General features: G+C 49.4%; 1 protein-coding gene across 8 annotated transcripts in view; it reads right to left on the reverse strand.

The window, feature by feature from the left end:
* The window catches only part of Dennd2a (DENN domain containing 2A), a 91,866-nt gene that overhangs the window by 20,250 nt on the left and 47,837 nt on the right, over positions 1-23,779 (reverse strand). For 7 of the 8 annotated variants that reach the window (XM_085683744.2, XM_085683745.2, XM_087901856.1 and 4 more), the window contains 9 exons: positions 22,071-22,198; positions 19,442-19,563; positions 11,216-11,416; positions 8,881-8,974; positions 8,386-8,436; positions 7,152-7,339; positions 3,307-3,416; positions 2,340-2,409; positions 360-437 (listed from right to left, as the gene is read on the reverse strand). In XM_085683744.2, the coding sequence (XP_085539870.2) occupies positions 360-437; positions 2,340-2,409; positions 3,307-3,416; positions 7,152-7,339; positions 8,386-8,436; positions 8,881-8,974; positions 11,216-11,416; positions 19,442-19,563; positions 22,071-22,198 (1,042 nt within the window). The remainder of the gene's footprint in view (positions 1-359; positions 438-2,339; positions 2,410-3,306; positions 3,417-7,151; positions 7,340-8,385; positions 8,437-8,880; positions 8,975-11,215; positions 11,417-19,441; positions 19,564-22,070; positions 22,199-23,779) is intronic. The other variant, XM_085683743.2, reaches the window with a different exon arrangement.

Consider the following 23,779-nt stretch of genomic DNA (forward strand, 5'->3'; position numbering starts at 1 on the left):
TTCACCCTTTCTTTGTCTGCTTTTTTCTCTGTCTCTCCTTCAGGACATAGCTCTTAAAATCAGCTTTCTTGACAGGATCTCTCTCTACAGTCCAGGATGGCCTTGAACTAGCAATCCTCCTGCCTCAGCCTCTCCAGAGCTAGGATTATAGGAGTGAGCCACCATGGCCATACCCTTCACTAACTCTTATTTCTTGAACCAATGAGAGAAACTGATGAGGAGTGGGCAGAGAGCAAAGAAATGGTGAGGAAAATAGTCAGAATGGGACTAAAAGTGGCCGGAGATGGGGTGCTGTTTCCTGGGTCCCTCTCGGGGGCCAGTCCTATTCTCCCACCCTCTCTCCCTGGGCAAGTTCTCACCTTTGAAAAGAGGCTGAAACATCCCAGACGGCTCACAATGCAATAAACTTCAGGAAGCCTCTTCCCTTTGCCTCCAGGCTTTTTGGGAGAGAAACATTAAAGGCATCATGAGTGTCACTAACGGGAAAGAAGGAAGCCCTGGGGCTGTCATATAAGGCAGGTACTCACCATCACCACCCCATCTTACCATTCAGAAGTCTATTAGAATATACATTTTTCGCTTTAAAAATACTTATCGCACTTATTTATTTGTGTGGGTGTGTGCATGCAAGCCGTGGCACACATGTGAGGTCAGAGACCAACTTGTAGGTCAGTTCTCTTTTCTAAGAGCAAGTCAGACACCTTGGAGCTGGAGTTGTGGAGGGCTGTGAGCTGCCAGGTGCATTCTGGGAGCCAAATCCAGGTCCTTTGCAAAACCAACAAGCACTCCTAGCCCCCAAGCCAGTTCTCCAGCCCCTGTGGGTTCTAGGGCTCAGACTCAGGACATCAGGTCCGCAAGTGTCTACCTCCTGAGCCATCTTGCCAGCCCTAGTTTTACTCTTTGGAAGTTCCTAAGGTCGAGGGTGCAATATGCAGGGAGCTGAATGTGGTCTGGGGACATGAGGTCAGGAGGCGTGTTCAACCGTGCTTCACTGTAGTTCCCCCTACCCGCTGTTTGAGAATGAACATTTATTAAAACCATGATCCCGAACGAGAAGTTATTTCTGACATCCTCCCTGGAAACTCACTTTAGACAGCTTTTCAAGGGAAAAGGACTAGTCGATCTCAAAGCCTTAAAGCAACTATGGTAACACAGATGACGCTCCTATTAGCCTCTTCAGTTGCTACCCACGCTCGTGACCCATCAAGTCAGTAAGTATCAAACATCTAATGTGTCATGCGTTAGCAGCCCCACCCTCCTCTTTCTTGCAATGGCCGGAGATGGAAACCAGGGCCACCGCTGACCTACATCCCTACCCCTTTTAAGCATATTCCTATGCCTGGTGTCCTTGACAATCAGAAGAGCCAACTGGATAGCCTGGAGCTGCAGTTATGGATGGCTGTGAGCTGCCAGGTGCATTCTGAAAACAAAACCCAGGCTCTTTGCAAATGCAACAAGTGCTCTAAGCCCCCAAGGCAGCTCTCCAGTCTCAGTTTCTGACTTTTTTTTTTCTTTTGACTGAATGTATGTTTGTATGAAGGTGCCAGATCCGCTGAAACTGGAATTACAGACAGCTGTGAGTGCCATGTGGGTGCTGGGAATTGAACCCAGGTCCTTCGGAAGAATAGCAGGGCTCTTAACCGCTGAACCATCTCTCCAATCCTCTTCAGTCCTGAACCTTCTTAGCCCTGTGCTCTTCTTAGCAAATATTCTGAATGTTCTCACTCAGTAATCAGGGGCTGATTAGCAATGTTTTAGGAAGGAAAATTGGCTTAAGGAGAGAAAGGTCTTTAATTTGATGGGAAAAAAAGAAATCATTTTCTCTCCCCCGCCCCCTTTCTGGTTTTTGGTTTTTCAAGACAGGGTTTCTCTGTGTAACAGCCCTGACTGTCCTGAGTTTAAGTTGAACTCACAGAGAGCTGCTTGCCTTTGCTTCCCAAGTATTAGGATCAAAGGTATGCGCCACCACATCAGGCAATAAAGTATTTTCTTGCTTATGGAAATAGAAATATCACCTCTACCTACTAAAAAAACTTAGTGATTTTCAAATCTGTGTGTGTGTATGTGTATGTATGTGCTGTGTGTGTGCGCGCATGCATGCATGTATGCATATGTGCATGTGCGCGCACAGTGTGATTTGAAACAAGCTGGCCTTGAACCCAAAAGCCTCCTGCTAACTTCTTTGGCACTGGGATTACAGGTGTACATTACCAGGTCTAGCCTTATCTATCTTTTTCACTCCTTAGTTAACCAGCCACCACCTGCTCCTCCAGCAGCATAGGCGAAACCTGAGTCTCAATTGTTGGCTCTCTAGGCTGAGCGAAAGGCAGAGTACTAACCAGCAATCTTCGGCAATAACCGAACCTTCTGCTCCCATCTTCTCCAGTTAAGACAAATGAGAACGTTTCACTGTGGTTGTGAAAACACAAACATGTTACAACACATGACACTCCCAAAGGCACATCCCCACGGGAGCAGTGAAGAGGCAGCTAGCAAGGGAAAGGCCGGAGAACCTGCTCAGAGCTCTTCGCTCTGACTGACTGCCCGTCCTTGTGAAACGCAGGTCACCCAAGTGAGCGTCAAGGAGGCAGAGTGAGAATGTGCTGAGAGAGGTTTTTCTTCCCTGAGCTGTCCCATAATTCCATCACCCGAGCTATGCTAGGGTGTAGATCTGGTGAGTATTCACCACTGTGACTGCAGAGAAGGGGGAGGGGTGTGTGTTTCTCCTCATTGACAGAAGGTGTGGCTCAGGAGGGAACAGCGGGACTGGGCCTTTCTCAGGCCTGGCCATGGTGTGGTTCTCCCACAGAAATGTTCTTATACAGCCACCTCCAGGCTTGCCTTCAAGACTGCAGACCAACTTCACAGGACAAAGTGTCCCTCAAAAACACGGTGAGGCTACTCAGTTGGGCCAAATGCGGACAGCTAACACCATGCATGCTCTAAAGCAGAAATGTGAACAGATCCCCATCGGAGGAGCAGCTAGAGAGAGCCACTGGAATGCTTCCAGAGCCCTGTGTGGGTGAGGACGGACAACGGGCAGCCTTCCTGACTTTTCCAAGATTAGGATTATATTCAGGAGGCTTGTGAAACACACTGACCTCCCTCTAGACTATGGGGACCCTTCCTAAATGCCCACTAAGAAGGTGTCTCTGGTTTCGGGGAAACTTTTAAAACACACTGGGGAAATTTCTAGGCTGGTGCCCACCAGGATAGATTAACTCCTAAGTTATGGGCTCTGCGATCTACGACCTCCTCTGCTCCTCCCACTTTAGATGTGGGGAGAGGGGAGTCGGAAGCGCTTACCTGGTAAACTCCTGGACGGGAGCCCAGTCCTTGGCGTCAGGGAAGCAGAACTGGGGAATTGCCTTCAGCTGGTCCTCAGCCTCTCTCATGAACTTGAAGGACTTTTCTAACTGCAAAGGGAACGACGGGAGAGGGTCACAGCCTAAATCCCAACAATGGAGCAAGAAGTGAAGGCCCTGTGTCCTTCTCTGGCTGTGATACCCACTCAGCGACTTTCTGGGGAAGGGTCTGAAGCCCGCCTGTGGGCTCTTCCCCCAGACAAAGCAACTGTAGTCTGAGGGTGCAATCAGCAGACAGAAGATCACATGCTTTAGAGAGACATTCTGATTAATATTCTGGAATACAATGCTTCTGTAAGGAAAAGTCTCCATGGCAACCCATTCCAAAGGGGGCTCACGGATCTGGGAGACAGTGCTGTACACCGGCTCTTCTGACCTCCAAGTGTGGTAATACTCACAGTGACTACAGATAGCACAACCACATTACACTGTGGAACCAATGAGCCCTGCGGGGTCACTGAATGTGGAACTGGAAAGGAGCTGGACATAATGAGGCCTGCTCTCTCATCTCAGACAAAAGAAACAGGCCCTGTGACGGTAAAGTGTCTGGTCCTGGTCACACACAGGCCCTGTGACAGTAAAGTGTCTGGTCCTGGTCACACACAGGCCCTGTGACGGTAAAGTGTCTGGTCTTGGTCACACACAGGTCCTGTGACGGTAAAGTGTCTGGTCCTGGTCACACACAGGCCCTGTGACGGTAAAGTGTCCGGTCCTGGTCACACACAGGCCCTGTGACGGTAAAGTGTCCGGTCCTGGTCACACACAGGGCCTGTGACGGTAAAGTGTCTGGTCCTGGTCACACACAGGCCCTGTGACGGTAAAGTGTCTGGTCCTGGTCACACACAGGCCCTGTGACGGTAAAGTGTCTGGTCGTGGCCACACAGCAAGTTTAGAGCGAGGAAGGAAACTGATCGTGACTCCAGCGCTGTCTCCAGCGCTCAGGATAGACTCTCAGGCAGTACAAACGGGGAGGAGGAGGGTAAATTAAAAAGTTTGATTTAGAGGTTATCTTTACTGTCATGAAGATGTGGTCGTGCATACATGTAATCTCAGCTGCTTAGCTACGCAGTGAGTTCACGGATGACCTGATTCCGTGAGACTCTATGCCAAAATAAACTAAAAAAATTAAAGTAACGAGTTTGCTTATTTGTGTATCAAATCAACAGGAATCTGTTTTCATTTTATAGATTTTTTTGTTTTGTTTTTATTTTTATTATTTACTTTTATGTATGTGTGCACCTGGGTGAATTTATGTGTACTATGTTTGTGACGGTGCCCTTGGAGGCCAGAGGGCACTGGATCCCATGTAACTGGAGTCACGGGTAGTTGTGAGCCACCTGATGTGGGCGCTAAGAACTGAACTATGGTCCTCTAGAAGAGTAGCAAGTGGTTTTCGCCACCGAGTAATCTCTTCAGACCCTTGCTTTATTTTTATTTTTTCTCTTCTTTTTATTTTTTGAGACAGGGTTTCAGTATGTAGTTCAGGTGGGCTTTAAAGTCACGAAGATCCCCCTGCCTCAGTTACAAGTACTAGCATTATAGGTGTGAGCAACCACACCTGGCTTACTGGAATATAATTAGTGTGAAAATGTACACTGCCAACCTTGAACAAGGTGGCCATTGAAATGTGAGATAAAGCCTATTATTTAAAAGCTTATAAAACGGCTGGGCATGGTGGCACAGGCCTTTAATCCCAGCAGGAGAATCTCTGTGAGTTCGAAGCCAGTCTGGTCTACATAGTGAGTTTCCAGGTCAGCAAAGACAAAATAGGGAGACCCTGTCTCAACATGCATGAGTTCATACAAACACACATGCACATGCAAGCACATACGCACGAATGCACATATGCACACACATGCAAATAACTACCACCACCACACACACAAAAAAGCCATAAAACAAAACCAAACACCAAACAACAAAATCATCAAAAATCTAAATAAATAGGTTCAAGATCAGGCTATATAGAAGATCCTATCTCAGAATAAAAGAAGGAGGGCCAGAATGAACAGAATGAACAAAATAAAACATATTTACATAAGAAATAGCAGGAGCAATATACATTTCTAACAGAGAAAGACCAATTAAGCAGAGAACGAGCCCCTACATACTGGGGAACTAGAGAACTTCAAAAAAGATGCTTCGGAATTTGTATTAAATATGTTTTAAAATGATGTGCTTACAGGGCTCTACATGGCGCATGACAAAGCCATCGTAACGGCTGCAGTGTAAAGAGAGGAAATACAGTATGAGTTAAGACTAGAAACACAAACAACAACGCACTAGCTGAGGAGATCACAGGTGTTTTTTTTTCTTTATCTCTTTCTGAATTAGCTCCATTTTCAACAGTGATTTTGAACTATCTCCTAATAATGAGTTCTCAGTGGGAGTCTGAGTCCAAAAGCTCCAGGCTGGAAATGGCAAGCATTTGGCACTTCTGATGGCTCGGTGATTAATTCATGACTTGATGCCTTTGTTCCTGGAACCTCAATCAAGTGCTATCATGTGCACAGCAATGTGCTGGCACCAACACAGTCCATCGGGCCTCAGTGCCTACTGGGGCTCTCAGTCGGGCACGTCCCCTGCATCCAGACATCCATGCAGTGGGTTTTTCAGGACAGTGTTCCTTAAAGGTATGGCAGCTGAAGGAAGAGGGGGTAGGTGTGTGTGTGTGTGTGTGCCCATGGTTACTTCCTGTTACATCACTGATCTACACGCCAAGGCCCACTGTGCTGGGAAAGGGCACAAGCAGGCAGACCGGCGGGGCTCAGGCTGGAAGGATCCTGCATGAGGTGACTGCCACAGAAGCCCAGCATGAATCAAGATGAGCTCCCCATCTTCTGAGGCCCTGGTTCTGACTGTCATATTCTACCCGATAGCTCCTGTGCACACAACACACTGTTAGCACAGTTCTGGTTCACCTTCCGAAAGGACGGAAAACCCGTCTCAGTTATCTTTACAATCACTTGGGGCCAAGCAGAAGACAGTCTGGATGTCTGAATGGCAATTCTGGTCGTGCTGACTTAGATTGCAGCAGACTCTGCAGTACACGTTGAAAACTGAGAGTAACTCCGTGTCACTGGGCACTTCCGGGCTCTATTAAGGTCCCTGATATCATTCGTGGGATAAGGCTGTCCCCTGACACTCACAGAAATGGTGCATTCCAAACGATGCTACTTAGGAGGAGCTGTGTGGCTCAAGGGGAAATGCTGCCGCAGGCTGGGAAGAGGGCGAGGGCAGACGGTCAGCACTGTGCCTGTAGGAACGTGACAGGGTTTTGAGAGGGTCTCACTGTGTGTCCTTTAAGATGACCTTGAACTTCTGATCCTTTTTCTCTACATCTCAAGTTTTGAGAACACAGGTGTCCACATAGCTGCCCAATGTGAGATTGGGGATCAAATGCAGGGCTTTGGGCAGCACTAGCACTGTAACAACCAGGCTACGGCCCCAGTCCCTGGATATCCTGGAACTCTCTATGGAGACAAGACTGACTTCAAACACACAGAGATTCACCTCCACCTGCCTCTGCTTCTACCTCTTGAGTGCTGGGAGTAATTTTTGTCTGCTTTTTTTTTTTTTGGCCTGTTTTTGATTCTTTAACCTGTCTTCCAGGTCTGTTACATTTTACAGTACTAGCTTTTTTTCATGTGGCGGATATGCCTTAGGGCTCACTTTAAAAGGTTTTAGACCTCATGTCTTTCCCAGCGTGCCTCACCTCCCCGCATCCAAACTGACAGCCAGAATGTGGCAGTCCCCAGGCAGCCCATAGGGACCTGCCTCCCCTACCTTCAGAGGAAACTGCTGGGTGAGTTCTGGCACATAGGCAGCCCCTGCCTGCTTCTTGTGCAAAGACACGACCACAAAGTACTCAAAGAGTTGCCTCTCCTGGTACTCGATGAGATCCCGGTCAAGCGTGGAGTAGCGAGGGGCCTGCTTCAGACGGGACTTCACATTGACCAGGCGCTGGCTGTGGGCTGTGGAGAGAAAGAAGCCGCAGGCCTGACACGTCTCATCTGCCAATGTGGGACCACTCAGGGCTTCACAGATTATGCAATTCCTAGCTTCGGAGTTTTTTCTAATCCTGAGTCTTTCCACATCTAGCAAATTAGTAGACAAGTCTTTCTTTGGGCCTCCTGCCAAACTCGAGGAAGGGGCACCCTTCACTTACAGGCCTGCCAGCCAAGCCGGGCACAGGATCCGGGCTCAGCACTGGCCAGGCTTGACACTAAACCTAAGACAGAAGCTCCGCTCTGCTTCACTTCTGGCTGTCTTTAGGGTGGGGACTTGTACACTTCCCCTCATTCACTTCCATCGTCCGTTGTTCAGTGTGTGCAAGTGACAAAATCCAGACCCTGGAGCTTTTAGAGCTGAGAGCTTTGTAAACATCCCATGTGACATAATGGCTGAGGCCCACGACCTCAGGAACTCACTCCCACTTCTGGCCCAGCCAGTTCTCTGCAGTGGGAATGGGCTTGTTTATTCTGGGGGTGGCCCAGATAGTGGATGGTGTCAGAGGTAATTCAGGTGGGGCCATTAAGTGGACCAGTCTTGTCACTTTGATCAGCACCCAGGGCTGCCTTCTCCATTTCCCAGTGGGGTCTGGGAAGTCACAGAAAGCTCACTAAAGCTTGGACCTGGGTCACTGAATATCATATCCCCAGAGACCAACTGCTTTACCTACTTCATCTGGAACCGAGGAACGGGATGCCCTGAGAACTTAAGAGACTGCTTGCAGCTCACAGGCTCTCTCAAGTGCTGTGCCTGGCATCATCAGAGGCGTAGGAACAAGTGGTCACACCACCGTCACAGTCTCTGCACAGGCTTGGCCTGAGCCGGCTGGGCCCATCCCTCAACAGCGGGAAGGAGACATTGGCTATGCCTGTCCCTTGACAGCGGGAAGGAGCCATGGGCTATGCCATCCCTCAACAGCGGGAAGGAGCCATGGGCCATGCCTGTCCCTCGACAGCAGAAGCAGCCGAGACTACAGCTTCCGCGTCACCTCATGTCCTGTTCTCCTCACCTTTCAGCTTCTCCTCAGTGTCGCTGTCAGACTCGCTGTTCTCGTCTGTCACTGGACAAAACGAACAAGGAAGGAAGGAAGAGGCAGATGTGAATTCCAGAGCAAGAAAGAGACCCCAAACTTCTAGGTCAGAGGGAGTGTTTGGTCAGCTGTGCAAATAGGTCAGTCAGATTCTGCTCAACTTAATGTGGTAGCAAACCAATCTGACTGTGGGGAAGGTGTCTCCTCTATTAGACTGTAGCTGAGCCAGGAAGGTTGCGGCCAGAGTCTGATGACACGCAGCCCTCGCTGACACAATGGAAACCAAGGCAGAGGAAGCCAGGGCGTGTGCCACTGAGCTGGCCTCTGGCCCTTTGTGCCAGAGACAAGGGCAGACAAGAAGCAGACCCTCGCTTCCTCCTCAGTGAACCGAGGAAGGACAGAAGACACTCTCTCTAGGAAGCACGTCTTCAGATTCCAGCAGGGCGGGGCAGAGGGCGGGGCAGAGGGCGCTACCTTTTCCTGAGCTGCTCTCCGTGGACTGGGAGAGCCTCTTCACCCGTTTCTTTCCTCTCCGGGCCTCATAAATGGCATTGATCCGCAATACCAGCTGCCAGATACCAGAAGAAAAGCCAGGGTTAACTCTCCTCTCTGGTGTGGACGGCTGCCTAGGCTGGCCCTTCTCTCCTAGGAAGACACAGCAGGAAAGGGGAGGGGACACACTTCCACGCCTTACCTCACTGTCCCATGGGCAGCCAGGGCCTCAACAGTCCTGCACCCAGCTGAGACGCTGGGGAGGTTGTGGGGAGGGCCACACAATTTCCTCGGCTCACAGTGTCACTCAGCTCCCCCTGACACTTTAACACCGTGGTGTCACTGTGGCTTAGGGAAGAGCTACTTACTCCCAAAACAAGAGAAGGAAAAGACAGAAAGAACAATCCCCGGGCAGTGCCACTTTGGTGGGAACCATTCGGAAGAATGTCTGAACAGCCGCCAGCAGACAGGAACGGCGCTGATAGTGGCTTCTGAGTCCCATTCCTGACTGCGCCAAGGTTGCTCCGGAATGGCCCACATCCTAGAGCTGAAGACCACCAACCCAGATGACTTCTCCCTGCTTCGTGCCACAGCCTCTCCCGTGCCATGTGGGCTGACCCTGCCCACGACAGCTGCTTACATGAGGACAGGTCAGCTTCAGACGCAAAGGCCTCTCCTGCTGTTGGCCAGACAAGATGTGGAGTTTCCTAGGTGTCTCTTTTCTCTGCCCTCTCCTGAGTTCTGAGTGGAACTACGCTGTGCCAGACCCCAGGGGCTCGAGGAGAACACGTTCACGGCACGTGTGCCTCAGACTCCCACCAAAGCCAGTTTATCATTTCTTCCTTTTTTGGGGTGCTGAGGAGTGAATGCAGGCTCTTATGGACACTAGGCCTGTGCTCTGCTACCGAGCCTAACTCATGGCTCTGCTTTTCTTTTGGGAGTAGGGAGGCCTAGAACTCACTTTGTGGCTCAGGCTGGCTTTGGATTCATGGTGATTCTTCTCCCTCAGTCTCTCCTGAGTGTTTTGACTATAGACTTGAACCACAACACCTAGCTAAATACTTAATCATCCATCCATCCATCCATCCACCCACCCACCCACCCACCCATCCATCCATCCATCCATCCACTTACTTTTCTGAGACACGGTTTCTCTGTGTGATAGCTCTGGCTGTCCTAGAACTAGCTCTGTAGACCAGGCTGGCCTCAAACTCAGAGCTCTGCCTGCTTCTGCCTCCTGAGTGCTGGGATTAAAGGTATGCGCTGCCACCGCCTGGCTAAATACTCAATTTTTATTTTTACCACACTTTTAATTTCCTGGCCCCCTCCACATCTGGGTACCCAGTAGGCCATTCCCCTGACCTCTCTCACTGATATCCTCATCTATAAGAGATCAGGTTATTTCACAAGCCTCTTGTCTTTAACGTTCTAGGCTTCTGGGGTCAAGATTTTCAGCTGTCCTCAGATGTCTGTTACCTCGAGCTGTGTTCCTTGGGGGAGCCACTCAATGGTCACCATTAATGGAGAGCACCTTCAGGAGAGCCCCTGAGGTCACACCCCACTTTTCCTTTCCACAGGGGTAGCCTCCAAGTTAACCTGGGGTGGGGGAAGGAGAGGGGAATCTACCACGCACAGTTAAGGCAAATCAAACAGCATAAAGGTGTGGAATCTGGGACTAGAGAGAGGGGTCAGCAGTCAAGAGTACTGGCTGGCCTTCTAAAGGATCCGGGTTCAATTCCAGCACCCACATGGCAGCTCATACCCAGCTGTAACTCCAGTTCCAGAGGATCCAATGCCTTCTTCTGGCCTCTGCAGACACTTGGCATGCTTAAGGCATACATTACATGCAGGCAAAGCACCCATACACACAAAATAATAATTAAATGTTTAAAGATTTTTTTTTATGTATTGAGAAGAATAGGAACAGCATAGGTCCCAGTGTATCGAGTATTTAGTTGAATGGTTCTGGTGTCTCATGCTTTAAATCCCAGGGAGGTAGAGACAGGCGGATCTCAGTGAGTTTGAGGCCAGCCTCAAACAGAGTGAGCTCCAGGACAGTCAGAGCTGTCACAGACACTGGCAGGGAAAGACTGGGATCAAGAGGTTAGTTCAGGAGGTGGGGAGAGGAACGGCTAAGGGAATAACACAGGGCAGCAATAGTAACAGAAGACCCACATGTCCTAGTCTGCCGGCTTCACTGTGTCCCCTTGGCTCCTGTGATACAGAAAGCAGAGGCCCTCAATTCTATCCCTCCTCAACTTCCTCTGTAGAGAAGTGGGGGTGCATCCCGGTCCTCGAACTCTCAAGTGTGTGTTACCCTGGGGATCTTTTTCTTCTTCCTGCCATTCTGGAGGTCTCCGAGGTTAAAGAAAATATCATCCGGGCTGCTAGGTGTAGAGGGGGGACTGGCTCTCACAGGGGACCCAGCTCCATCCCGACTCAGCTTCCTGGTGTCCAGCAGTTTGAAGTTTCTTCTCTCTGAATTTTGCCGGAAAAAGGCAGACTTGGACAAGGACTGCTGTGTGGAGAAAGGAGAGAGCCGTAAGTCCCAACAAAGGGGCTGACGCAGGAGATCTCGGCAGGGAAATAGGGAACTGAACAGGCTGAGCTGAGGCAGGAGACCTCAGGGTAGGGATGGGGGACTGAGCAGGCTGGGGCTGAGAGAGAGAGAGAGAGAGAGAGCGCGCGCGCGAGCGAGTGCGAGCGCATGCAGAAGTCACTGCTTCAGGAGATAGACAGAAAGAGAGAGCACAGGATGGAGAGCTGCTAGACTTGGCAGCAGGGGGTGGGGCATTGGTTGAGAGTGGGCGGGGCTTCTCTCTCTCTCTCTCTCTCTCTCTCTCTCTCTCTTTCTCTCTCTCTCTCTCTCGGTTTTTCGAGACAGGGTTTCTCCGTAGCTTTGGAGCCTGTCCTGGAACTAGCTCTTGTAGACCAGGCTGGCCTTGAACTCACAGAGATCTGCCTGCCTCTGCCTCCTCAGTGCTGGGATTAAAGGTGCGGGGCTTGTCTCTTAAAGGGACAGGGTACCCAGGTGACAGAACAGGCCAGCAGATCATAACAGTAAGACCATTCACCAAGTTGGAGTGTAATGATTTCCAGGTCTGTGAAAAAATCTTAGCTTTCTCCAAAAAGAAAAGAGAATTCAAACTCCACCAAGTAAGCGTTTTTGTTTTTTGTTTTTTTTTTCCCACTCAAAAACCAGCAGCCGGGCGGTGGTGGTGCACGCCTTTAATCCCAGCACTCGGGAGGCAGAGGCGGGTGGATCTTTGTGAGTTCGAGGCCAGCCTGGTCTACAAGAGCTAGCTCCAGGACAGGCACCAAAGCTACAGAGAAACCCTGTCTCGAAAAACCAAAAAAAAAAAAAAACCCCCCAAAAAAAAACCCAGCAAAAGTAAAAACCCTTGCTAATTCTCTTTGTAGGCAAGAATGTGAAGGGCAGTAATCTCCACTCGCCCCTGGTGAGAGTGGAAGTGAGTGGGACACACCTCGCAGATGTCCACCCTAGGGTTCCCCTTACTGAGACACTCCTATCTGGGTAACAATGTACCGCACAGGAAAGTTATACTCTATGGAGAACAGCATACACCGTGACATGGCGTACGAGCACAGAACCCTGCACACAGCCTCAGTGCTCACCAAGAGAGGCTGAGCCAATAAATGCTGCCGCGTCCAGACAGTGGAAAAGTCTGCAACTGTGAGGACAAGAGCCCCTGTGTTGGTAGGAAGGTTCTTTCACGCACACAGTCTTAGTTTTTAAAATTTATTTTTTGAAGGTGTCTGGCTAAGAACTTTTAGATCACTGGGATTAAAGGCGTGTACCACCACCATCCAGCCTTTGTCACTTTTTCTATATTAAAATCTATTCCTGTTTCTCTGTGTCATTCATCTAACCACTTTAAAAAGAAGATTTATGTGCTGACTTATTTATTTTATGTGTATGGGTGTTTTGCCTGCATGTATGTATGTATGTATGTATGTATGTATGTATGTGCATCACATATATGTCCAGTCCCCAAGAAGGCCAGAAGAGGGTGACTGATCCCCTGGAACTAGCTAGAGTCACAGGTGGCTCTGAGTCACCGTGTGGGTCCTGGGAATCAAACCTGGGTCCTATAGAAGAGCAGCCAGTGCTCTTAACCACTGAACCATTTCTTCAGCCCCTTCATTGCTGTTTTTAAAAGATTTATTGCTTTCTTATTTTTTTGTTCCTGCCCTGTTTGTTTATTTGTTTGTTTATTGGTTTTTCAAGACAGGGTTTCTCTGTAGCTTTGGAGCCTATCTTGGAACTTGCTCTGTAGACCAGGCTGGCCTTGAACTCAGCCACCCAACTGTCTCTGCCTCAAAAGTGCTGGGATTAGGTGGACCCCACCCAAGTCCACAAGAGTCTTCAGAGTATTCGGGAAAGGAAGTTAGCCAACTTCATCCCCTGGGGCCCAGTCAGCATCCAGGTGGCCCTGTCTAGGAAGTCCCCCTACCTGCCATCAGCCCACCAGGTCAGCGGACTCATGATGGCCAACCACACCAGTACTTCCTCTCTCTTTGAACGGATCTGCCGCCAGTTTGGCAAGCTTCAGAAAAGGGAGGTTTTTCATGGAGCAGTTCCGTAAGGAGGACATCTTCAAGGACGATTTTGACGAGATGGACACATCTAGTGAGATTGTGCAGCAGCTGATTGACGAGTACCATGCGGCCACACAGCCAGACTACATCTCCAGGGCACCCGGGAGCAATGAGTCCCCAGGACAGGGACCCTCACCTGCCTGACCGGCTGGCCCAGGCTCTGCCTAGCTGACCACCCCTCAGAGCACAGATCAGGGACCTCTCAAATACTCACTTACACACATACGTGCACTCTCTGCTGGCTTGGGATGGGTTACTTCTTCTCTGGGAATATTTAGCTTTAATAAAGCATCGGATGGAAATTAAAAAAAAATGTTGGTATTAAAGGCGAGCAGCATCACCACTTGGCCGGTGTTTATTTCTTTTAATTAGATATTTTAATCCATATATGTCTGTGGATGGGTTTGTATATGAGTGTGGGTGCTTACAGAGGGCAGAAACATCATATTCATTTGGAGCCAGAATTACAGGCCATTGTCAACAGCCTGACAAGGGTACCGGGACTCAAACTCCAGTCCTCTGCCCGAGAAGTGTGCTTATTTATCCATGTCATCTAACTTCCTCATCTTTGCCTAGAGATTCTATCTCCTGGCTGGTGAGCTGGCTCAGCAGGTGGGGGATGCTTGCTGCCAAGACTGGGGACTTGAGTTTGATTCCTGGGTCCATCTCCTCTCACCTCCACATGTACATACATTCTAGTGTATGTACACACCCATATGCAAAGGAACACATGAAAAACATTTAGAAAAAAAGTTATCTCTTGTTAGACGTTTAATAAATACTGATTTCTATTTTTGTTTGGATTTTCTTTGTTTCTGAACATAGTTTATTCATTAATCCATCGATAATTTATTTCATGGTATGTTAATCTAAATCATTTCCCTCCAAACTAACTTATCTCTATGCCATTTAATGAATGTGCCTTTCTTTCTCAATCAATTTACAAAGCCACATCTACCCTGTCCTAAGCACTCACAGAATAGGCCTATTCTGTTTCACCAAAATTTCCCAGTCTCGCTTAGTTCCAAGTAGGATGCATTTACAACTTCAGAGCCTTTTCTTTCTCAAAATTTCCAGGAACAAAGACTCCAACTGCCCCGTGGTCTGTTCTTCCATTCACCAGAGGTCTACAAAGAGCAAGGAATCGCTCAGCACAGGATGCCTCCAACGGTGGAGAGCTGACCTGCTGGGACCAGTGTGGGCATCTTTATCACCTTGGCCCAGAAAGCAGGCTTCTTAGCAGCCTAACTCCACCTGCACCAAAGTCCAAGAAAATGCCGGAATGCTCTCCCGGCACTGAAATCTGTAACGGCTGGCAACCAGCAGGTACCTGTCTTACACTGAGCCATGGTTTGCTCACAGATCTGACTCATGGAAAGATCGGAAAAGGGAAGCAACCAAAATATGGTGCTCGACTCTAGACAGCATGTCAAGGAGCCTGGCGGAAGCCGCAGGATGGCGGCATCCAGGCTGTGTCTCCTGGTGTCACTGCTGGGGAGAAAGTCTCCACTAGTGTCCCACAGCACCCAAATAACTAGCCGTCCAGCGAGCTTCGGGGAGGAGTGGGCCCGCAGAAGCTCCTTGCCCGATAAAAGGGAAAACAGCAGGACATGGGGGTGAGCCTCTCAAGCATTCAGGAGGGTCCCGAGGTTACCAGGAGAAACGGTACCATAGTGAAGATGGCTGTTCGCCGGCAAAGGTGCGAGTCTTAGACTTACAGGAGCCAGTGAAGTTTTTCTTCAAAGTCAGAGTGCACAGCAATGTGGGCCCTGCCCTCTCTGCTGCAGCTTCTCAACCATGCCAACTCCACAGACAGCACACGTAGTGGACAAAGGACTGAGTAGGGCGATACGGCTTCATTCATAAAAAACCTCATACAACTTCATTCACAAGAACCAGCAACCGGCAGTAGGTTGCTAAACCCTAAGTGCAGCATGAAAAAGAAGCCACTGTCAGGTCTAAAAGGTGGTATTTTCTTCAGGTTGTGATCGGCATATTCTACTGTTGGTAGAAGCACCACACACCAACTTGCATAGAGCACAATCCCACCTGCCTCCTTGAGGGAGCTGTGTCAGCGTGGCCCACTGTCTCTAGTGTAGGATCTGTGTCACTGTGGCCCACTGTCTCTAGTGTGGGAACTGTGTCAGCGTGGCCCACGGTCTCTAGGGCGGGAGCTGTGTCACTGTGGCCCACGGTCTCTAGTGTGGGAACTGTGTCAGCGTGGTCCACTGTCTCTAGTGTGGGATCTGTGTCAGCGGGGCCCACTGTCTCTAGTGTAGGATCTGTGTCACTGTGGCCCACTGTCTCTAGTGTGGGAACTGTGTCAGCGTGGCCCACTGTCCCTAGTGTGGGATCTGTGTCAGCGGGGCCCACTGTGGGATCTGTATCAGTGTGGCCCACTGTCTCTAGTGTAGGATCTGTGTCACCATGGCCCACTGTCCCTAACCCCATAGGCACTGATTCACTGGGCACAGCAGAAAATCTATAGTGTCTGAGAAGTAGACAAGGACAGGACCATCTTGGCCTGAGGTCTGACTTCCCTATTCAAGTCTCGAGTTGTTGCAGGAGGCCGCGATGGGTCCTGGCATGTGACATCTTGATGGCAAGGAGGTGGCAAGAAGCCCTGAGCCTTCTCAAGGGAGATGACATGGACGGAAGCTGAGATCATTAGCCCTTTTTGGCTAAATGGGTGTCAAAATATTAAAAAAAAAAAAAAAAAAAAAAAAGAGGAAACAGACCGTCTCGGATCAGCACATCTTTTTCTGACATAAAAATTAGTCCTTGGCAGTTGTAGTAGCACACATCTGTATAATCACAACACCCAGGAAGCTGGTGCAGGAGAATTACAATTTGAGGTCAGCCAGGGCTACACAGAGAGAACCCCCGCTCCATCTCAAACAGACAGAGGCTGTGGAGATGGATCTTTGGATAAAAAGCTTGCTGTAGGTGCGAGGACTGGAGTTCAGGCCCCAGCAGTCACACAAACAGCTGGGCAGATGTGACGGCACACCTGGAATCCCAGCACTCAGGCGGCAGTGATGGATTTCCTGGGCAGGCTGGCGAGCCAGAGGAGCGAAGCTCCGGATTCAGTAAGATTCACTCACTAATAAAGTGGAGAGCCACTGAGGATTCCTGCTGTCAACGTTAGACCTTTACACGCACATGTGCAGTGCACACATGCACCCACACACGAGAGCACACACACACACACACACACACACACACACACACACACACACACACACAATTTCTTTTTGAGTTGCTGCCACACTCCTTGGGCTGTAGTAGGTATGGTTATATAACACACAAAAACATCACCTTGGATTCACAGAGCGCAGCATCTGCTCTGGCTGCACATCTGCTCTTTTCTAAGGAGACTTTTGTCCGACTGTCCCTCCCTTTCCACTGGGACCAGACAGGAGTTAATTAAACGAACATCCCAAAGATGGCGCAGAGCTTTCTGAGGCTAGCAGGGGTGTTCAGCACAGAGCGGCTTCCTGAGCTACTTCTAATTCCCAGATGCAGCCCAGATGCGGCAGATGCTCAATGAATAGCTGATGAGCTAAGCGGAGGAAGTGGCGAAGTCTGCAGCTGTCCCTCAGAACGGGGGCACAGACCAGATCCCAGATGTGAGAGCAGAGTCATGAACATGGAAACCGGGCCCCAGTGGTGCTGCACGGGCCCTAACAGCCTGCAAGGTCAGGGCAATGGCCAGCGCACAGTGCTATCCAGACAACAACATCTGGACAGAAGACCGACTGGCATCACTACCACCCTAGTTTGGCTGTTGTGGTAGCACAGGTTCCAGGTTTGCCCGATCTAGCAGGGACAGGAAAGGCCACTCGGCCTTCATTTTCTGGTACGAGGGAGGAGTTGCCTGCTCAGAGCACAGCAGTCCAGGGCAGGTGTTTGTTACTGTTCTAAGAGCAGTGACTCCCTGCATGGAGTGGAGAGCCGGGTAGGATGTGAGAGGCGACACGGGTACAACTGCTTAATCTTTCCTCTTCTTGTGTATGCGCATGTGTGGGCCCACATGCACACCTGTACACACACGCAGGCAGGTCAGAGGTCAACCTCTGGTGCTGTTCCTTAGGCACCATCCACCTATTTCTTCCCTTATTTCCCTCCTTCCCTCCTTCCCTCCCTCCCTCCCTTCTTCCCTTCTTCCCTCCCTCCCTCCCTCCCTTCCTGACAGGGTCTCTCACTAGCCTGGAACTCTCAAGTTCAGATGGCCAATGGGCCTTTCTGCCTCTCCAGCATTGGGATTATAGTATCATAATATCTCTACACTCACTCTTATACATGAGTTCCAGGGGTTCAACTTGGTCCTCATTCTTTCATGACAAGTATTGTATAGACTAAGCTATATACAACCCCCCCTCTTTTTGGGAGATAGGGTCTTGTGTATTCCAGGTTGGCCTTGAACTCATTACATAGATGACCTTGAACTTCTGGTCTTCTTGCCTCAGCCTCCCAAATTCTGAGATTATAGATGTGAGCCATTTTGCCTAGTTCCTTCCCCGGTCCTGGGAACTGATCCAGGGCCTTGTATGCATTCTGCCCCTGATATATGTCCTTACTTTGTTTTTTTAAGTCAGTCTAGGAAAAGAACTGTCTAACTGCTAGACACATCCATATTCCAATGAGAACACAAACACGTTTCCAAGGCGAGTAGAAACTGATGACTATTGATTATCATGTATTTCTCATGACAACAGTCTTCTCCATGTGAAAGCTGGTTGGTTCAGGCAACACTGAGGCAGCTCATACGGGCCTGTAAGACTCGCTTTAACAACAGGTGACGTCCCTGAGTCTTCTAAAGTCAGTGGTGGAAGTGTCCCTGTCTAACACCAGGTGTAGACAGCACACCCTGTGAAGACACACACACACACACACACACACACACACACACACACACACACACACACGCCCGCTCAGCGAACACTGACCCAGCTGGAAACAAACCCTAACAATGGAATTTGCGTGACATCTGCACTTTAAGTTTGCTCTTCCCTTATTTCCTTTCCTCAACAACAAGTGACCTAAAGTGTTCAACAGGATCAGAGAATCTTGGAGTCTCGATCTCTGGGTACTCAGATACCAAAATACCACCGAGGGTGTCTGCTTATGCACTGATTCTGTATACGTATAAACAAATGTGAGCTTACAAATCCATATATTCTTTAAGTTAAATAGTCACAAGGTCTAGAGAGTCTGCCCAGTGACTGGGAGCTCTTATAGAGGACCTGAGTCAGTTCTGAGCACCCATATGGTGGCTCACAACCATCTGTTACTCCAGTTCCAGGGGATCTGGTACCCTCTTGAGGCCTCCAAGTGCTCCTGCACACATGTGATGCACATAAACTCACATACATATACACAAAAAATAAATAAGTACTTTTTTTTTTTTAAGACAGGGTCTGGACGTTTAGAATTTACTATGTAGACCAGGCTGTCCTCAAACTCCCAAACGTTTGCTTGCGTCTGCCTCCTGAGGACTGGGAATACAAGCGTGTGCCACTACACCTGGCAAATAAAGAAACCTTTAAAAACAGTACACAGACGGTAGTAGACTACACAGACTGGCTCTCCACGCTGCCTTTCTCCCTCACATCTCGCCAAGATGCCCTTATTTACTTGTTTGTTTACGGCCATGGTTTTATTTTCTTAGTTGTCAACCAGGCTGGCCCTGAACTCTGAGCAGCAATTCTCCTGCCTTTGGCTCCAAGAGGTTGAGACTGCAGGTGTGGTTCAGGATAGTTAAACACATTGCTTTTTAGTGACTGACTTAGGAGAGAGCCCTGAACTAGAGACTCAATGGTATCTTGGGGAGCTCTGCAGACAGGCTGGTTGCAGGACATCCGTCAGGCTGCTGAGTAAGACAGACAGATGCACTGGAGGAACTCCGGAGTGCCTGAGGTACCTTGGCGGAAGTGTCCGGGATGGAAGAGGTGGGAGATCCAGGGAAAGTCAAGACACACTTCTTGCCCAGGCAGCGGCCGTGTAACTCGATGTCCTCATACGGATTTTCCTTCATAGGTGGATCTACAATCAACAGTACAATAGGTCAGGAATGTCAGAACTTCATCTTTTCTCTCTTTTTAAAAGATTTATTTTATTTTATCCGATGGCGTTTTTCCTGCACATACTATCTATGCACCATGTGTGGCTGATGCCTGAGAAGGCCAGAAGAAGTTGTCAGGTCCTCTGGAACTGGAGTTACATATGGTGGTGAGCCTCCACGTGGGCACTGGGGACTGAACCAGGGTCCCTGGCAATAGCTGCCAGCCCTATTACTGCTGTGCCATCTCTCCCGAACTTTTTCTTTTTTTTCCCCCCTTCCTGATTTTTCAAGACAGGGTTTCTCTGTATAACAGCTGTCCTGGAATTCACTCTGTAGACCAGGCTGGCCATGCACCTGCCTCTGTCTCCCAAGTGCTGAGATTAAAGGCATGTGCCACCACTGTCCACTGAAAAATTATTTACTTATAATTTTTATTTTATGGGCATTTGTGTTTTGCCTGTATGTACTTCTGGAACTGGAGTGTGAGCTGCCATGTAGATAGATGCTGGGAATTGAACCCAGGTCCTCTGGAAGAGCAGCCAGAGTTCTTAACCATTGAGCCATCTCTCCAGGCACCTGAATTTTATATATAGGAGCACTAAGGCTTTGCTTTTTCATGTGCGTGCTGTGGGCTGTGTGTGGTTTTACTGGTCACCCCTTCCTTGTGGCAGTAGAACCTGACTTTTACTAACGGATAACTCCCCATCTCCCCACTTGTAACTGCATCCCCAGGTTCAGGACTTGCTGCCCCCACAGGCGAGTTTAGGAGGGTTTGACAGTCTAGGCCTAAGGCAAGCACCGAACGTCACTTCCGGCTCTGAAAATGATCTCAGGGCTTTTGCTGGCTTTGCAGACCCCAGGCTCCAGATCTAGAGAGGGAAGCCACAGGTCCAGAGGGCTGCCCGGGGACAAAGTCACCCTGGAGAAGAAAGGAGAAGCCAGTTACTGCTTCCCCCAAAGTACCTTCGCTATCTCATTACAAGGGTGGGACTCCACCCTGATGCTGTGGTTCAAACAGTTCTGCTAATCCCTCCTGCCCTCCTGAGCTTCTTTCCTTCAGGAGCCATTTCTGGTACTAATGACCCCATGTGCGCTGTCTGCCCTCACGCGCAAATGCCTGTGTGTTTCTCTCACTAGCTCTTTTTCTGTTTCTAAGGTTATGCTGAGGGGGCTGGAGAGATGGCTCAGAGGTTAAGAGCACCGCCTGCTCTTCCAGAGGTGCTGAGTTCAATTCCCAGCAACCACATGGTGGCTCACAACTATCTGAAACAAGAACTGGCACCCTCCTATGGCCTGCAGGTGTACATGCAGACAGAACACTGTGTACATAGTTAAGATTCTAAGTATGTGTTTATAACAGCTAAAGTGTGTTGAGGGAATGTAACATGTTAAAGCTTTATGCCATCTGTAGTGTAGATAATAAACTACAAGATTATAAACTAAAAGCTATTCCTTTGACAAAAAACCAGTTTTCAGTGTCTTTTAACTGAGAAGAATCAGCACACTTCTCCTGAGGTGGCTTATATCAAGCAAAATTTGCTTTTATTTTTACTGTTTTCTTTTTTATCATTCTGGCACTTCTCTTTCGTTCCTGCCAGTTCTGGGTGCTCTGGGGAAGCAGCTCCTAAGTGATGCTTAAAGATCCAAGGTACAGGCGGATCCTCTGGGTCAAATGAGACCAGCGTCTCCATCACCCCGACTTCGCCAGGTACCCCCGGGGCTTCTCGAGTTGCTGGCTTTGCAATGTGCCAGAGCGGCAGTCAAAGCGGGATAATGGCGCTGGAGACACTGGCCTGCGGGCTCCAAGCCGCACGGCTCATACATCGTCTCATTTCTTCTGCCATCACAAGCAGACTCAGGCTGAGCTCACGCCTCGCTGAAATGGAGCTATCCCCTGCAGATTCCTGAACTCTGAAATAAACCCTGGACCCAAGTCCTCTTTGGAGGCTGAGGAGGGTTAGTGCTCCGTTAAGGTTATTCTCGTCAGACATCATTTAGTCTGTGCTTTGCTACCCTGCCGGAGTCCCGCTCTCATGGAAAAAGCACGCTGGCCGCCAGTGTCTCCATTCCACAGCTGATGGTGGAGGAGAGGCCTGTTATATATTCTCACCAATCCTTACGCAACTTGCAAGGCAGCCGCCGTCATCATGAGATGGACAAAGAACTCACCTTCTGAGCCCTTGTGCTACCAGCTAAAGTCACAAAACTAACAATTGCAGAGCCAGGATTCTACCCTGGATCTCGAGGGGGCCCCCGTGTTTCTCGGATCACCCTGTTGCCTGCTCAGCTCGCGTTCATCGCCAGCTGTTTCTCTTTCAGCCCACTGAGGCTCACCCTCCCAGCCCGCCTACCTGCTGCTTTCTCATACATTAACGGCATGTCTGTCTTCAAGTGCATGCATGTGTGTTTGGAGCAGAAACTCCGTGCCAACTCTCTCCGTCTCAGCCCGACTCACTCACAGCCCCCCACGCACAGTTTGGCCTCTTACCTAGAATGTCCTCGTAGACGTTCTCCTCCGATAAAGTGCGTGTGAGTCCCAGCTTGGTCTGCGCGTACCAGTCCACCCTGCTGTTCTCAGAGGAGGACTGCAGTAGGTCTTCAAACTCATAGGACTTCCTGAGATGCGCACCACGGAAGGAAACCAAAAGAGAACGTGAAGCAGTTCGGGCTGGTTCCGAACATGGCAGAGGTCACAGGGCAAAGGGGCCAAGTCAGAGCTCTCAGGCCAGGGCTGCAGAGCTGGAAGCCAGGGCAGATGCCTGAGCTGTAGCAGAAACCCATCCCCAAAGGGGCGCTATCAGCCCATGAGCCTCTTCTGCCTCCACTGAGGGTTCCAGGCGGGACATGGGGTCTAAGTCTCGGAGCTCTAGCAGATGGGGCTGGGCTGGGACAGAGGTGTTCGCTGCTTTCCTGGGATGTAGTAACAGGCCGTGCAACACTGACTCTGACTTCTTCCAGTCCAGGCTGTTCTTTGCCCAGACTAGTAAGTACTCTGACGGTAGACACTGGGGTGAAGGTGTGGTTTGCAGCACAGCCCTAACAACTAAAGATGTCTGTATACTTCAGGGCATGGGTTCAGGGCCCAGCTCTCTTCCTTACAGTACACCTACTAGCCTGGATGATCCTGGGCTTTGCTGGGACGGAAATGGATAATTTAACCATTATCCAAACGGCTACTGCCGGACGCTCTGAACTTTAAGACACATCTTAACTCTGTTGTGATTCCCCCCTCATATTTATGGGAGCAAGATGCTAACATGTAAGGTCTGCTTTGCATTTGAATCCTGACACATAAAAGGTTTTGATACCCTAAACAGCATCTAGAAAGACTACATTTTTGTTTGCTTTTGAGACAGGGTTTCCCTGTGTATGTCTAGCTGTCCTGGAACTCCCTCTGTAGACCACACTGGCCTCGAACTCACAGTGATCTGCCTGCCTCTGCCTTTCAAGTGCTGGGACTAAAGGTGTGCGCCACTACTGCCCGGCGAAAGACTACATTTTAAGAATATAAGCTTTCTTTTAAGAACTGCTCTGGAGGCAGACCTGGAGTACATGTCTACAGCTCCAGCACTTGGAAGGGTAAGACAGGAGGGTAGGGTTATCAAGCTATAGGGTCAGCCTGGTCTGCATAATGAGACACAGCTAGGAGCTGGGTATTATGGTGCAGAATCCTAGCATTCTGGAGGCAGGGGCAGGTAGATCTACGTGAGTTCTAGGTCAGTCTAGTCTTCATAGTGAATTCCAGGTCAGTCAGAATGCCATTGTGAGACCTTGCCTAAAAAACCTTAAGTACAATACAATATAATGCAATAATAATAAAAAAAAAAGTTAAAAACTGGGCATGTGATGAATGTTTATAATCCCGGAACTCTGGAGGCTGAGGCAGGAGAATTGTCAATAGTCCGAATCCTACTTAGGCTACAGTGAGTTTCAGACCAGTCTGGGCTGTTGATCCTGCCTCAAAATAAATGAACAACAAAACCCCCATCAATAACATCAAACAAAAACAAACAAACAAACAAAAATGAGGGTCATGAGATGGCTCAGCAGGTAAAGGTGTTTGCCACCAAGTCTGACGACCGGAGTTCAACCCGCTGGTAAAGGTGCTTGCACCAAGTCTGACGACCGGAGTTCAACCTGCTGGACCCACATAGCATAGGGCGAGAAACAACACCTGCAACTGATCTCCATTCATGC

The sequence above is a fragment of the Myodes glareolus genome, chromosome 25 (assembly GCF_982192425.1).
Source record: "Myodes glareolus chromosome 25, mMyoGla1.1, whole genome shotgun sequence".
NCBI classification, from domain to species: Eukaryota; Metazoa; Chordata; class Mammalia; order Rodentia; family Cricetidae; genus Myodes; species Myodes glareolus.